This window comes from Larimichthys crocea, chromosome VI, assembly GCF_000972845.2.
Source record: "Larimichthys crocea isolate SSNF chromosome VI, L_crocea_2.0, whole genome shotgun sequence".
Classification (NCBI taxonomy): domain Eukaryota; kingdom Metazoa; phylum Chordata; class Actinopteri; family Sciaenidae; genus Larimichthys; species Larimichthys crocea.
Genome location: NC_040016.1, coordinates 7,937,426 through 7,954,105, shown reverse-complemented (window position 1 = coordinate 7,954,105; position 16,680 = coordinate 7,937,426). Strand labels below are relative to the sequence as shown.

The window sequence follows — 16,680 nt, the reverse complement described above, 5'->3', positions numbered from 1 at the left end:
GCTGGGCCTCAGTAAGTGAGAAGGGTGGGGTGAGGGTGAGAGTGTGTGTGTGTGTGTGTGTGTGTGTGTAGGGGGGGCTGTATAAAAACTGACACAGCACAAGTGGTGCTTTATCCACCCTGTCCCGCTCTGGGTAAGAGGAAACCCTAAAGTGCTCAGGCTCAACCAGCTCTAGCCTTTTCTTTCTCAGTCTTTTCACTCACACCCATCGGACGTGTGCACAGGACGAGAATGGCAGCATCATCCGTACAGAGAATAAACGGCCACAGCAAAACGTTGGCGTTTTCTTTGCTTCTCATCGCCTCACTCTTAAATGGTAAGTAGTTAAAAAAAAAAAGCTTAATGCAAAAAGAGGGTCAACTTCTCAGAGATCGTATGGCATCTACAGGAAGAGAGAGGGAGGGAGGCAGGGGTGGGGTTGGGGTGGAGGAGTGTTTGTTTGAATGATCTTTGAGTTGAATCCAAGTTTTAACCCTACAACCTTTTTACTCTCTGGAATGCTAACACACTATCTTCATAGTGAAAACAGATCTATGACATTAATGACTATATGTTTTGATAAGGTTTGATAATGGTTTTTACTACCAATATAGTGACAGAAAAAACATTACTTTGCAGTACACCTTGGTAAACAAAAGGGATAATTTGAGAGAGAACGGTTTTGTAATTATATGGAGGCACAATGATGTTTTGAATTAGGATTTCTTGAACTTGAACAGTACATTGCCTTAAAATGCTTTCTGCATTTTCTTCTTCTTTTTAAAAAATCCTTTCTCTAAAGCTATTTGCTATTTCATTGACCTGATTCCCATGATCTTCAAGGACCTTGAGAAATGCCTATTTATATTTAGCTGGTTGTAATGTGAGGCCAGCCGAAGTGTGCGTGAGAGGAGGGCGTGGAGTTTGGTTGTTAATGTGTGTTTCAAATGTGGTTGTAGGGATATAGCAGGGGCTTTAGTGAGGCATCAGGGAGGACTAAGGATGTTAAACTATTTGCTGATATGTGACTCACATGGCTGAGCTCTTACAGTAAGAACAGATGTAAGAAATGTTTCTGATCTAATCTAGTGTCTGAATAAAACCATATAATCAACCTCCACAACATCCAGCCGAGCTCAGGTTGGTTGTTTTTGTGATAAAAATCACAAAATTATGCACAATGCAATTTGTTTTAACTTATAAAAACATGTAAGCGCTTTTGCAGACGTAGATCAATCTGAACACGTGAATACGTACAACACTTAGAATTAAGAGATGGATCATGTGGAGAAAGAATAACACATTTATATAATCTTTTAGGTGGATAAACCAATCTTAAATCAAAATAAACACAAGAAGAGTGAGAGGAGCTGAAAATTAACTACAGCTATACTGTCACCTACAGTGCTCTCTGTTGTGGCTGTAAATGCATCACACACACACACACACACACTGGATTTCTTAATTAAAACCTTCTGTCCTGTTCATGTGATATACGTAGTTTATGGGAATGAGATCATCTGCAATGAGAGGCAGCTGCATATGCTTTGGAAAATGAAACTGCTTTGACATCATAGATTCTGAACCAGAGGCAGCAGAACTTTTATTCTGCTTTGAAAGAGAGAGAGAGAAAGAGAGAGAGAGCGAGAGAGAGAAAATCAATCTCTCGATGTGCACTGTGATGTTTATCTTCTCAGTAAATCACAAGTTGCTCACACAAGGAACTCAAAACATGTGACACATTGCAGTTATGCCAAATGCGCGTGTCAAAAAAAAGATGACTAGCAATGGAGCAGATATCACACAGATGGGAAACAGCAAAGAAAAGTTTAACTTTACTTTAACTATAGGGTGAGTCAGTCAGACAAAAATCCCTCTTGTTGGATTGTCTTGTCAACCACTGCAGTTGAGAGATGGGCAGAGTTATGCATGTCGAGGAAAGACAGGCCAACTGTATAACTTTGCTGTGATGAGGTCAGAGCGGATTCACAGATGTTAGCGAGCGTAACGGTTACCCAGGCAACCTGGAGGGGGGTCCTGGTAGCAGGAGAAGATCAGAAACACCGGGGGGAAACCCCTGTTGAGGATGAAGCAGATAGACGGTTGAGATGAAGCAATGTAGAGGGAGTGTAAGTTTCTTAGATTTTCTTTGTTGTCAGTGACATGACTGGAATGTCTAATTCTTGGAAAATTTCAGTTTAAATCTCTCAAAACTGTACTCATGAATGCAGTTTAAGCTCTGCCTACGCTCTGAAGTGGTTTTAGGAGGCTCTCTAGTTAAGCGACAACCCTGCCCAACCTCACTGCCAACCCCAGAGCATGTAATTATGTAAATCATTGTTTGTGTAGTGCCCATTGAAGTAACAGATGCACCAAAGAATCAGAGAAACAATGTCAACAACACAGCACTCATTCCTCTCATGAAGGAGCATGAGCAGAGCAGAGCAGGAGGAGCAGAGAGTGAGCCAAGTCAAATCCCAAAGTCAAGTGTGCCAGCGGTAGCTAGTAGACATCTGGGTGCACACTCGGATACATCCTCATTTACTTGGGCTAGTGTTTTTTCAACCTCTCCCAATACGAGAAAAGCTGCTTTTCCACTCCACTCTTAACAGCTTTGTCTTTGAACTTTTTCCAGACTCTGTTTACTCTGTTCATTCATATACAATAAGCACTGACATGATACAGCCAAACAAGCTGCCTTATCAAACAAGCTGTAAGCACCCTGTTCTATAAATCAGGTACATGGACTGTAAAGTACTGTAAAAAGCCACATTGAAAGCAAAAAGATGTTTCAAAAGCAGAGAACGAATCTTAACAATCAAGTTCAGCATCTTAATGGCCTATTATTTTTGTTTTTGAATACCACCTCTGAACATGTGTAAGTAATTACTCTGGTAGTCTTTTTTTTTTATATAGCATATATAGATATAGCATGTCTCAAATTCCTCCTGGAGAAAATGAATGTTGAGCCTCTGAGCTACTGACGCCCAGATCTGAAACAAGATCCCCTTAACAGTCTACCTGCACACACTCAAACCAGACAGACTCATTCAAGGTAATGCACAAAACAGTGAAAATGTAGTGGGCAATTGTGAGAGTGTGTGTTGGGAGGTGGGAAGGGGAGAAGGGGGGGTTGATATAATGTTCCCAATTGAAAGCAGATGTCATGTTTCCTGATTGTGGTCCCTAGAAACAGGCATCAGGCGTTCGATAAGGAGCTGCACTGGCCTCAGGGTTGGGTTGGGTGAATGCTGCAGCTGGGCAGCGTTGGATGAAGTAAGTGCTGCTTCCACGGGCCTGATTGAAACCATGAGATCCAGTTGCTTTCCTGCCAAGAGAGAAGAATGGGCTGGGTTCTGCTATTAATCGCTGTGACAGGAACGACAGGGGAGGGGGCACGGTTGGGAGGGGTCAAGATAGCGGGGTCAGTGGTCTGTTGTTTCAAAGAGGGTAGAGTTGCAAAGCATGTTTAACCCTAAGGGACTAGGCTCCAATGTCGCATTCCTCAGCACTCTCTCAAATTCAGATTCTTTAAGAGTAGCAAGATATTAAGTTATGAAAACGCGTCTTAATAAGAAAACACTGTACATGATGATGCATTAATGCAGAATACGGTCTAGAAAAGCCAAATAAAGCTTAAACCACTTACGTTGCTCAACAAGATGAGGCATAAATAATTTGTTTTTGAAATACATGAGGAATACATTTACATACTTTCACAATACAAAACTTGTTGAGCTACATTTGAAAGAAAGTAAACCCAACCATAACCAGTTTTCTGCTCCTTCCTATAGTGCATCTTGAAAACATAAAAAGGACAGCTTGACAAAATTAAAGTATGACACGGTGATTGCACTCATTGTTTTGTCAATGCCGTCTATTCTACTTTGAAAATCAGTGTAGGGTTCAGTGCAGGAGGGGTGGGCTGGAGGAAGTCTGCTCTTGGATCAAATTTCTATCCACTGACGCCAGAGTGATGTCAGAGAACCTCTGGAGCGGTAATATGAAATACAAATGTGAGACAGGACTAGACAGATTAGATTATATTTGTTCAGTATTAAATTGCTCAAATAAAAGGCACACAATCACATTTACAGTTAAACAATGCCTAGACTTAAAGTAGCATTTCAAAACAACACTAGTCTAACATAATGGTTTCGTACTTTATTTATCTTGGTGGTTGTTGAACTTATGGTGATCAACCACCATGCAAGTCCCAGCATAGAAGCGTTAAGGGACTAACACGTTGGGTCACCCATGCTGCCCCTTCCCACAGACTGCAATCAAACAACACTGTACAAGACTTCCATACATATCCTGTGGACAGATACATAAGAAATATTTCCAGGATATGCAACCCTGATAGAAAAGAGGAGGTGATATGTCTTGAGAGTGTTTATAGAACTTGTCTTGGTTGGACTGACTCTCACATACTCGATCAAAACAGCTCAGACATCTACGCTCCGCTTAAGAAAAATAGCTTTAAAACTGAATGGCTTGAGAGTTGGACTGTGTTGATTTCCAATAAAAAGACTGTCATGTGGTTACTAGTGCACGCTGCGTGTGACAGGAAGGGTGCTAGTAGAACCTCATCTTTAGGACTTTGACATGGTGGTCCAATAATGTGTGCAGATCATTATCACCTTGCCATGCCCCATTACACAGCAAAGGTTTTTTTCCCCCAACAGAAGCAGGGAGAGGCTAGGGGCAACAGAGTATAAGGCCATATTTTGGGGGTCGGTCCGTCCTAGACACTTCCCTGGAAGCCAGGCTAGGACTTGCAGGTCAAAGCCAGCTGGTTCATATTTCACATATTGAAACACACAACAGAGAGTGACACAATGAAAAATGTGCAGTAGTTGCAAATGAATGGGTGCATTGGATGCATTTAGAAATGGTCATGCAAAGGTGCACTTTACCTGTAGAGTACAGAAAAGTACTCTACTGGTCATTATGAGAGGTATAAGAAGCATAAATGCAAAGTTATGCAAAGAAGACAATGTGCATTCATGTGGAACTTGCACGTTATACCATACAACTACGAAGACTTAAGAAACTGAAAGCAGGAAAAGCTTTCTATGGGCATGGGAGAGAAATTAGCTGTAACTATGGGTCTTAGCATGTTACTTTACATTACACTATTTGGTGTGGGAGGTGTGTGGGCTGTAGCCTACCTCTCACCTCGAGAGATCCCTGGGATTAGCTGTGCGTGACTGGGAGAGGGTGAGCAGGCAGGGAGGGTTGGGTGGAGCTGCAGGCTTGTCTTCTTCCAAAGCCTGCCACATTCCTCCATACGGAGTCCCAAGAGATGGGGGGGTAGAACATTTCCAGACCACAGCCGTCACTCGGAGCAATATGGTGGGAAAAACTTCAAGAGTGCAATGAAGTCAGGGCCGAGGCTGTATAACACATGGAGTCAGGGCCGATTAGGTTTGTTGTGCTTGTGCAATGATAGTAAAACACAAGACCGATGACGGATATCTTGGCCACTTTTTAACATTACATAACAAAGAAAGAATGAAAGGCCAGTGTGTTTGGGTTTTGGGGGATGATGTGAGGCTCAGGGATTGTGAATGTCTCTGATGTACAGTGTGCATTAGTGGAATGGTTCAGTCATATTAGTGCATAATCACATTCAGCTCAGGCTCCGGTCGAGTGAGCGACTAGCGTAGAGGGTAGTGAGGTGGTGATAAGTTCACACCATCAGGAAGCGCGTTAACCTCACGCAGAGAGCAGCACTGCAACTAACACCACTGTATCAATTACTGCACCAAGGTGCAGGTCAAGGCTACTACCCAATGTAAAAAAGGAACAAGAAAACTACTAAGAAAAAAAGAAACAGCAAATAAGGCAACAATTTGTGGTTGTTGTGTAAGAAGACTTGAAAAAACAAACATGAGTCTGCCTGAAATCAATAACAGCCAAATGTTTAAGTCGACAATCAAAACAAAACAATAAAAAAGTGTTACTCAGATCCTGTTGTTTCTCTAAATGTTGGTTATGGTGCAATTATATGCAGAGGTTTCATTCCATCTGGGCTCTGGCCTGTCAGGAAAGTTTTGTTTGCGTGTAATGAACGATGTATGGTCAGAGAGTTGAAAGGGTTGCAAAAAACAGACATTGTGTCCAAAGTTTAAAAAGTATGTTCTGCTTTATGAAAATGAAGCAAGCCAGTTTTACAAGTGTGCTTGTAGTGCCCTTACACTGCCTCACAGTATGGGTTTAAAAGCCTCTTTAATCCTCCAACTCAAACATGTGCTGTACAAACAGTGAAATTGTGTTAAAATGTCAATTCCACTGTGGTTGTCTCCATTTTAAAAAAGGAAATATGAATTCATTTGTAGTCACTCACCATTATTTCCTAGAAGAGAACCCCTAAAACACCAAACAGTTCCTGAAAACTAAACATACTCATCAGCCACAGTGTCAGTCTTTTTAAATTTGCAAAGCCACTGACAGTTTTACCCTCCAGTCTACTACAAATCACCCGATGACATGAAGTGATCACAGAGCTGAAACAACACATTTCAGCCTCTGCACTCTCACACTCCTGTCTGTCACATTTGTATGAGAGAACCTGATTTATACCTAACCATCTCACCCATTTAGAACCTCATCCTTTCCGGTAAAATAAACAGACAGACCACCCAGTGATAGCTGAGGGATGGCAGCTGTAGGCTACAGGCTGTAGACCAGACAGACTAAGCAATGTTAGGGAGTCCTTGACCTGTCACTGGTCCACTCCCACGCTAATGCTCCTAATGCTAAACCAGAGAAGCCAAGGAGATGAGCAATACATTTGGCAACATACTGGCTCTGTAGTGAAACTTGAGCATCTCTACATGAGAGCTTCCTCACCCTTTATGTTGACTTGGGTAAGTGCAAAACTGCAGAGAGGTCTGTGACTAATGTTTTTTTCTTATTTATTTGAACCAGTTACCAAATGTAACGGTTTAGATACTGTATGACAGACAGCAAATGTGGCAGCTGCAATGGACAGTTGCTAACACAAAGCACACAAGATGAGAAGACCTCCTTGGAGATTGGTGCCCCACCTGCCAGCCTGGCACACACACACAGTGTTTACCCTGTACTTGTGGCACCTGTCTGTCACAATGATTTATCAGAGGAAGTTGGTGGATGTGTCACAGTAACACCGCTGTGTGAATAGAGTGTGTGTGCCTTGTGTCATATGTAAAAACCTCAAGTAGTGACTAGAGACAGGAAGATGACCAGATGGAGACAATGTGTAACAGAGGAGAACTATTATTGTGCAAAAAACATGGGGTATGCAGTGTTAAAGTGGCCTACAAAATATGAAGTACAAGTTTTTCATTGCTTTGAAATATTCTGGATTTTGCTCATTGAGTATATAACACTATAAAATTATATTATAAAAACACAATGACAATTTATTACCTGAAACATGTAATTGCTCTCAAATTAAACCGGGCGTTTATTATCAGATTATTAAAACAAAGTATAAACACAACACTTGGCAAACAAGATTTTACAGTCACGTATGTGCAAAATGAAAACAATGCCAGCAATTAAATTCAATCTCAGTCTAACCAATGTGTAAAGCAATGAGTAAAATCTGGCTCAACAGGGGGAAGCATACTGCAATAACAAACTTGAAATGAATCACAAACTCAATCTGACAAAGGGTGAGGAATGAGCAGTAGAGATCTGCAGAGGTAAGGCATTATGGGAAGGTTTTGAGAGTGAGGTAATACTGTTCTTGTTGTTGTTGTTAGACAGAGAGAGGGGAAATATGGTTAAAAAGGAATGCATGCTGGGTGTTGTGGTTTGACTTCTGGATACTGAACTTGTCATTTGACCTTAGCGAATCAGAGCAGCTCAGTGACTGCAGGGTGTGGAAGCATATTTTACAAATTACCACAAAGAACAAAAACAAGGTTATTATAACTTTGTAGGTAAAATCATTTAAGTTGACAAGAAATATTCTAAAGACTTTGATTTAGTCTTGCAATTTATCAAGGACTCTCATACAACTCCTCCTGAAAATGGAAAATGGTAGAATGGCGTATTACATTACTCATAAATGTGGAAAAAGTGATGTTTTCAATGGCATCATTAACTGGCACCTTTCAGCGGCACATTTAATCAGGGCATTCGACTGTTGTTTAACAGGGTTGATGGAAAATCATTTCACTCACATTAATCTTTTTCAGACACTTATTTTGTTGGTTCATTCGTGCCCAACCTGAAGTGAGTGACTGTGTCCGCAGGATCTTTTGAGATACCTCAGAGTGAGAAAGATTAGATTTCAAAGTAAACGATTTCAAGAGGTGATCCATGAATCTAAGAGTGTCAGTTATCTACTGCAATAAGATCTATTACCTAATCTTCCATCCCTGCAGACGTCTCTTGGGAGACAAAGAAATGTTACTGTGAGCACACCAAAGAGCTTTCGCAGCATGAACTCATGCATTAGGATGATAGCTGACATAGAGCGCTGGTGAAAACCGCAAATCATCCAAGCTATGAGCTGCTATCTCACATTACGACACGTTTAAATCATGCTTACAGAATGATAATAAGTTCATGTGGGATAATAACACTAGGCAAGGTTATTCTTATTTCTTTAATCATTTTATCTTTAAAATATTGTACCAGAAGTGGAGTTTGGCACAGAATTGGGAAGGGGACTCTTCACAGTGATTGACAGCTCATATCTATATCTGTAGTGTGAACAGCATTGTTCTGGTACAAAACACATCTTTATAATATTGAGCATTTTAAACTATGTGGCACAAGTCCAATGTATAGCTTGTTTGCTACGAGCTGACAGATTTCCCGGAGTAACTCATAGCATTTGTCCCAGTGGGAGAGAATGGGAAGTCAGAGCTTTATTCTGGGAGGACACTTCCAGGTCTTGAACTAAGGGACAGTTTATTTTCTCCGGCTGAGCAGAAGAATTAGTCCACCAGTGGGTTATTAATTACAGGCAGATCTACAGTGCTGAGACTCATCGATTTAGGGTCACGCTGTGAGAGTTGTCGTCACATTTTACTGCACAGCACATCCACAAATTCAGACTGTGACAAAGCTGATGAAAGTAACTCCAATAAAAAAGAAAACTTAAAATGAACCATGTCAGTCAACAACAGTAGCTTATCACTAAGCTTTGTAATACGTTTAGAATTTATGTCAGTATGTGATGGAGTTTCTCACTGATTTAATTATGTTGCATTGAATCTATGTGAATGAGGCAATTCAAACAGAAATTTCTAGTTTCCAAAATGTCTTGTTCTGATTTTACAGCAGGAGTCATAGCAGAGGAGGAAGAGGTTGTCACAGGGACGTTGCCAACTGTGAAAGCAGATGCATACGTACGAGGTGACATGATTCCAATGACTACTACAGCTCCCGGTAAGAAACCATCCAGTGTATTAATACAATTCATAAATATACATTTACAGAAAAGATTTTGTATGTTTACTCTTCAGATTGATTTGTTACCATGAATGAAGGACTCCCTGATGGGAAAAAATAATCACGTTATTTCAAATTACATCCTGGGGAAAACAAAAATAAGTCAATAAAAATATCAGTTTGTTTGACAGTCAATGTATGGGTGTAATTTTGGTGAATTAATTAACTTTAATAACAAAATGTACGCCTCCTCTTTTCTTTTGTAAACACAACCAAGCCTAAATATGTGTCTACAGACAAACATACCACTGACCACAATAACCTGCTTCTATCTAATTCAATTTAAACTATTAAATTGTTTTTGCAGAGTTGGATGAGCCACAAGGCCAAGTCCTGGTTTTACCTACTGTGGGACCTCTAGAACAAACTGAACAGACTACAGCAGCAACAGCTACAGAAGACAAAGGAGACGATAACAACAGTGGCCCTGCAGCTCCAATAGAGGCAACTGATGACAACTCTGCGTTCACAGTTGTGGGATATACTGATATACTCAAATTGTTCCAACCAGAAACCCCAGCATCTATACCAGCATTTATACCAGCCAGAGGAGACGGCCCCAACAATGTACCACAGGTAAAACCTAGTCCCTTCAGATCACTTGATCTGTTATAAAGTAACGTAGATATAAGGTTAGTGGCTCTATCTGTAGAGTTGATGGTAAATGTCACAAATAAAAATGACCATCATCTTAAAAGCCAGATAACAATCAAATACCATATTACTGATAATATTATAGCTTCTATACTTGATCTATATGACCTATTAGTAATATTACTTTGGCATGTTGGGAAATGTTTTGTATCAAATCTTGAAATGACACCAAGAAATAATGCCGTTTGAAAACTGTGCAAAATCAAAAAAAAAAGAAAAAGAAGGTGCTATAAGTACACACAGATTATTTGAAATAGAGCTATAACATACACACAACAAGTGTCCACCATACTGTGTACTGTAAAGTGTGAAAGTCACAAACCTATTAATTCTATACAAGAAGAAGAAAAAAGTCGTGGCATAATTAAGCAGTTCTTGTTTCTCTCTGCAGCCGGTGCCAAAGGAGGATGTTATCTGTGTCACCAAAGAGGCGGTCCAGGACAAAAACGCTGTCAGTCTAAAACTCAAGGCCTCCTCCAACTGTGTAAGTTCAGAAAACATCTCCTTCTGTCTGTTTATACAGCAACTTAAGTGTGGCAGTAAAGAATAATAATGTGGCAGAAAAACATTTTTAGATTTTAGCTTAAAGACAACATTTTAATAAAATATTAATAACAATACAGCAGAGAGGACAGCAAAGATTCTTTCAAGGGCCGTTTGATCCTACAGGAGTGCAAAATATTCATGCACATATACACACAAACCAACAAACTGCACTGGAAAGGAAAATACTCTCTAAGTTGGTTTTGATGCCATTCCCAGTTGGCTATCGGCTTGCTAAACGTTAACTCAGCAGGAAATTCTGAGGCGGTGATTGTTAAATCTCCATGGCTATAAATCAGTGGACCTAGAGAAAAACTTTGTCCATCCTTTTAAACATCTATTTGTTAGCCAGGGCATGGATTGAGCTGTGAGGGCAGAGGGAGAGGAGCACAATGGGTGGGCTTACCGCTGCTGTTCAGTGTGTAATGTATAGAAGCCTGAAGCAGCAGTGTGGGTGTGTGTGTGTGTGTGTGTGTGTTTGTGTTTAGAAATACAAATTCTCCAGTGTCTCAGGATAACAGCTTTGAGGTCTACAGGAATCACGGTGCCTTGGTGGAGGTCTGAACCCACTACATGTAATTTCAGCTATGGCTCTTATATAGCTGGACAGTCAATGTATTATTCAACGTTTAAACAATGCATGAACATCTGTAAGCAAAAAAATATACAACAGAGGGGTCCATGTTTACTCAAAAGACATCAACTACACTCAACAAATCCAGAATTACTATAAAATATGGCTGAATACCCTCATTTTATCTGGAGATCTTGTTTATTTTGGCTCTATCCAACCCAAATATTGAGCCAGTTTACAAGTAAACTATGATCTATGAACTCTGTTTAAAACCAGTTTTGACACTTGTTACAACATAATTTCAAAATAAATTCATGATTTAATCTTATTTGGTAAAATCTGCAATCTTTTAATTGTGTACACTATTCAAATATTTCTTGAAAAACTTTACAGCTGTGTTTCCACTGCAGGGACCAAAAGGATCTAGAAAGTTCCTGCTTTGGGGGGGTAGTACTTTCCAGATGTGCAGGAACGTTGGCCTAATACTTCAGTTAATATTTTAAGCCACAAACCAGTTTATATACAACAGATGAACTGACAATGGAGTACAGGCCATCGTTGTTGTATAGTTGTACAAAATGACGTGTAACTGTTGTTGTTGCATTTTCATATATCAGTGGACAGGCTAAAGGAACATTTTCTTAAAAAGTAGTTCCTGGGACCAAAAGTTCTGGGTAATTTAGTTGGAAATGTGGCTTATGTAAAGTAACATGTAGAGCACTGAGGTTCCTGCAGTGTGGCTGATTTCTGATGTTTGGATCAGATTACATCAGGGATAAGGTAGTGCACAGGGTTGTGATAACCCTTATTGGATTAAAGACAAAGAAAGACAAAGAAACAGAGTGAAGGGATTAGAGGTGGGTAGGCTTTGCAGGCAGCTAATGATTTGGGATATGCGTTGACTGTCACATTGTCTTCACATGTATAATTTGATATATTAAACTGTACATGTTGAAATGAAAATTTTTCAATACTAATTATCTTTTGTTTTGGTTTTCTTGCAGGAAGAAACCAAAGTGAAGTTTGAAAGTGTTCTGCAGGAGCTGTGTGGTGAAGACTGTAAACTAGAGATCTTCCAGGAGGACAACTCCGACAAAATTCTTGTATCCGGAAAGTATGTTGAAGGTCAGTATCATTCTCGTAATATTAAATCAGATTTATTTTTTAAAATGACAGATTACACTGTTAGACCTTATAAGCCTTCAGATATTCTTTTAGCCATTATATGGTTGTTTTTTAGGTTTTGGAAGTAGCAATGTTCAGTTCCCTCTAAACATTCATATCTCACTTCTCTGTAAAAAAATAAAAATAAATCTACTGTAAGAAGAAAAAAACATAAACAAAACTTTTTTGTTGCAGCTGATGTTGCCGGCATGGCTGACAAGTTCAACAATGACAACATCAAAGATAAGGTACAGTACCACTTACTGTACCAATAATACTCATGTACACATGTATATTTACCTTGTTTCAGTCTTGCACACAAAGTCAAATGTCCAGCAAATATCATGCATGGACCAAAACACTGTAAAATACACATCCAATATTAAACAGTTAAATCCAACAGACTACACCACCTCCACTCCGCCACCTTAAATTTGCCAGTTGACTCTTAATGAAGCTAGACAGGGTAAATACACTAGGGAGAAGAAAAACACTGGAGTTTGGAGACTTTTCCTAAGGCTCGAAGCTGCCAGGCTGACAGAGTGTGTGACAAACAAAAAGCCCACAAACAATCCACTTGTCAGCTGCAAAACATTTTTCAAGTATCTAGGGAACACTCTCGGGTTATGGGTGTGCCTGTCACAGCCCTCTGTCTCTTTGACATACACTTTATTTCCCTCTTTAGTCCAAACATATATTGAATGACTATTAACAGTTTGAGAGACTTTCAGCCAAAAAGTCACTCTTCATTATACCATCTACAGTCTGCTAAGTAGCATCTCCTTTGTTTTAACCTTGCTTTGAAGCCAGAGGAAACACTGCCAGTTCTGAAGGTTTTTTAACGTTTTTTCTGTCATGAAAATAATAAGTGAAGGCTTCATTCATTAATGTTTTTCTTATTTCTGTTAGACCGATGTGGAGGAGGCTGTTCCTCGTTGGGGGAAAAACTCTAAGTTGGTACTCGTTTCCTTGCTGCTGACCGGCCTGCTGCTGGCTGCACTGCTGGTAGCTGGTTATTACCTCAAGACCCACCGCAAGAAGTCTAAAGGAGTCAGACTGGTGAGTAGATTAGAGGTGTGTGGCACTGTTAATGCTTAATGCCTCAGAAAATCTGCATTTGTTTATAGTTCAGGGAACATTAAAGTGTTTTTTTTACATCACAGATATCATTGCTATCACCCCGTTTAAACAACATGTAAATGCAGGTCAGCTATTAGACGTGTGTAGAAGTGTGATAGAGAGCTTAAAAAGAAACCCCATCTGGACCAACATTTTCTTTCCTACCCTGTATTGCCCCCTTCAGTGCGAGTAAAGTAAAGCAATATGAGTCGGCAATGAGGCATCCACCATTACTGACCTAACCTAAGATAATTTGGCCCCAGAAGATCCAGTTCACTGAGGAAATTGTACACTGTGACTGTGTATTTGAAAGAAGTGCATATGGATTTTGAGGTTATGTTATCCTGCGGTCAATTCCTCAATTGAGGGGAGGACATGTTTGACTCACGTCCCTTAACTCAAAGCAGCACTGACTGCTTTCTGCTTTTCCTACTTCGACCCCTTGCCAGGGGGCTACAGATGGTTTTAGTTGTTTGTTTTTTTTGCAAAGCTCATGATATCATTTTTTAAAGCGTTTACATATGGGGGCACACCCATGTGATGGTTTGGATTGAATACATTGCCAAATTGCCTTTGTTGGGGTCTTATTTATTGGATTAAGTTTCTGACACATGCATCAAATATTGTCCTCAATGTTCCTAACAGACTCAGCTACAGACCAAACTTAAACAAAAATACTTTAGGGTTCATAATTTTAGCCAGAACTAAAGTAAAACAAGCATACATAAACTGTTAACTTCCCAACAGTAAAACGATTACTAACACCCTTCTGAGTGCACACACAGCTGGAACTCATAAACCTCATTAACAAAGAATGCATTTGTTTGCATGTCATATTTGAACAGTAAATTGAAACTTGCTGGTGTTAAATGTTTATCTTAAACCTTTCTGAGCTCTGATATCAGTGCTGTCTGTGTGCTTTTCTTAGGCTGAATCTTTCCAGGTAGACGAGGAGAACCAGGCCAATACCCTGGTGTCTGTGGCTCCCCTGCCCCAGGAGCCCATCGACAAGCCAACCGTCAACGGCGAATCCCCAGCAGAAAATGGGACCAACCCTGCCCCCACCACTAATGGACACTCTGCCAGCCAGACCCCAGTGGCTGACACAGAGATGTGAATCGTGACACCCCAGACCTCCTGTTCAACCCATCACCCACTGGGACACACTACCCAAGCCCCTCTGCCTCAGAGACTGTCCACACACTGAGACAAATTCAACATGAATCCACCAAATACATTCACCTCCTCTTCTTCTCCTCAACCTGCACCTCTTGGGATGATGACGACAATGACAAGGATGAAGCTCATGACTACAATGACGATAATGACAATGCCTGTAATGTGAAAAGTTTGGGATCACTGGCATTTGCTGGTGTCAGGAGGAGCCTCCAGTACATATGTTGTGTTTGGGACTGAGACTGCTCAGCAGGGCACTGACTCGGATTTGTTAGCTGCTCTGACTTCAGTCCAGTTGTAACAATCATTGTAGAATCACTAAATAATGCCAAATATGTGCAGTTGTTCCCAGACGAAGAAGCAGAAAATGCTCTAATATTTCCATCCACAGCTGTGGTGCAATGAAACCAAATGGTGCCAGGCAGTTGAAAAGAGACCGGGTTTTGTACTGTTGTAAAAAGGACTGACGCTCACTGCTTGATTGTTTTTTCTTTCCTACGTGATTCAGGAAATGTTTTTTTTTGTACCCTCTATGTAGTCTCTATTTGCCTTAACCCTGTTAAGATTTGTTAATTGTGAGACGGGCAAAAAAAAAAGAAGAGAATAAAAGAGATCCATTGAGTTTGAATTTACTGAACGTTGGCTCTATTTTCTCACAGGCTGTCAAACTGCATGAATATGGAAAAAAATGACAAACATGCAACAAGCATGTTCTTTGGTTTTACTGAGGTATGAAATAATGCTACCAAGCTACTCTTAACATGGATGGAAACATCAGATGAAAAGTATTAGTAGGCTATTAGCCTCAACGTTTTAGACTGGTAGTTTAACTGGGATAGGTTGCAAAGTACATTTCTATTTTTGTGGTGATTTTCATATTAGTGTACAGTTTTATTTGTTTTTGTTTTTGTAAAACAATGCTTATACTCTTACTGTCTTTGGGAATGGTGAAGCGTAGCAACATTTTTAAATTCAAAAAAAGAAAAACACAAAATGGATTAGGAAATTTCGAGTTGCAGAGCTAGTAAACAATATCACTACCACGAAATCCCTACACAAAATGAAGCAGATTCAGCATTCCCAAGATTGCCTTTATCTCCTTGTTAATATTAGCATTTTCTACACTAGCAGTCCACATTTCTTAGCTTCTCTTTTAAACACCTGACTGCTTTCATAATGTGCTGCATGTGTAAATAAGCCTGCTTTTTCTGTTAGTAGTACCTGTGCCTATCTCATAAACTGTGATCACTATCTTTGTGGGTCGTCTTTAGCTTACTTGTGTTGTGCGTATTTGATTTATAAAACATACATACATGCATACATACATAAATTGTCCACACCTATTTCAGTGAAATAACCATTTTCACATTATAAAATGCATAGCTGTACTCAGGAAAGTAATCAGTAGCATACAGAAACAAACAGATTTCTCAGGAGGAAAGGATGAATTGAGGAACAAGCCCAACCTTATGCGCTTGCATGTAAATACAACTGTGAGTAGCACGAACAAGTCCAACAAGTGGCTCAACATGAGGGTTTGATATTGGGTTGTGCAGTGAAGTGCAGGATAGAAACCATATCCAAAATCTATGGTCTTTTAAAGTTAACCTAGATACTTAATTTCTGTTGTCCACCATCTAAATATATAGCTACAAACTCATTATCCTAAACCACCAGTAAATGAGAAAATGCCTTAAAAACAGTGGACACATCCTATCATGCAAAACAGTCTCCTGGTGCTGAAAAATATAGTGAACCAAATATGATATGATTTATTTCAAGCAAGCTAGTCTTTGTTTTGAGCTTGATCTACACCAGTTACACCACACCACTTGTTAGGGATGTGCTCTTAGTCAAGTTAGTCATTTTCAAAATGTAATATAAATTACCCATTATAGACTACATGAAGCAAACATCAACAAGGATTTAAAGGAATAATAGAAGCAAACAACTATTTCTTCTTATTATTGTTATTACATGGTTAGATTATGAGGTCTTTTTTTTTCTTTTCA

General features: G+C 39.8%; 1 protein-coding gene and 1 long non-coding RNA gene across 3 annotated transcripts in view; one reads left to right on the top strand and one right to left on the bottom strand.

Annotated features, from left to right (window-relative positions):
* LOC113745845 (uncharacterized) overlaps positions 1–16,680 on the bottom strand; it is a 29,275-nt gene that overhangs the window by 9,404 nt on the left and 3,191 nt on the right. The window contains exon 2 of one of the 2 annotated variants that reach the window (XR_003462449.1): positions 5,154–5,378. This is a non-coding gene — a long non-coding RNA (uncharacterized LOC113745845). The remainder of the gene's footprint in view (positions 1–5,153; positions 5,379–16,680) is intronic. The other variant, XR_003462448.1, reaches the window with a different exon arrangement.
* Positions 49–15,919, top strand: si:ch211-286o17.1 (hematopoietic progenitor cell antigen CD34). Its single transcript, XM_010735656.3, has 8 exons — positions 49–316; positions 9,268–9,375; positions 9,746–10,014; positions 10,484–10,576; positions 12,214–12,334; positions 12,569–12,621; positions 13,283–13,432; positions 14,421–15,919. The coding sequence occupies exons 1-8, from the start codon at positions 232–234 to the stop codon at positions 14,607–14,609; spliced, it is 1,068 nt and encodes a 355-aa protein (XP_010733958.1). The 5' UTR covers positions 49–231; the 3' UTR covers positions 14,610–15,919.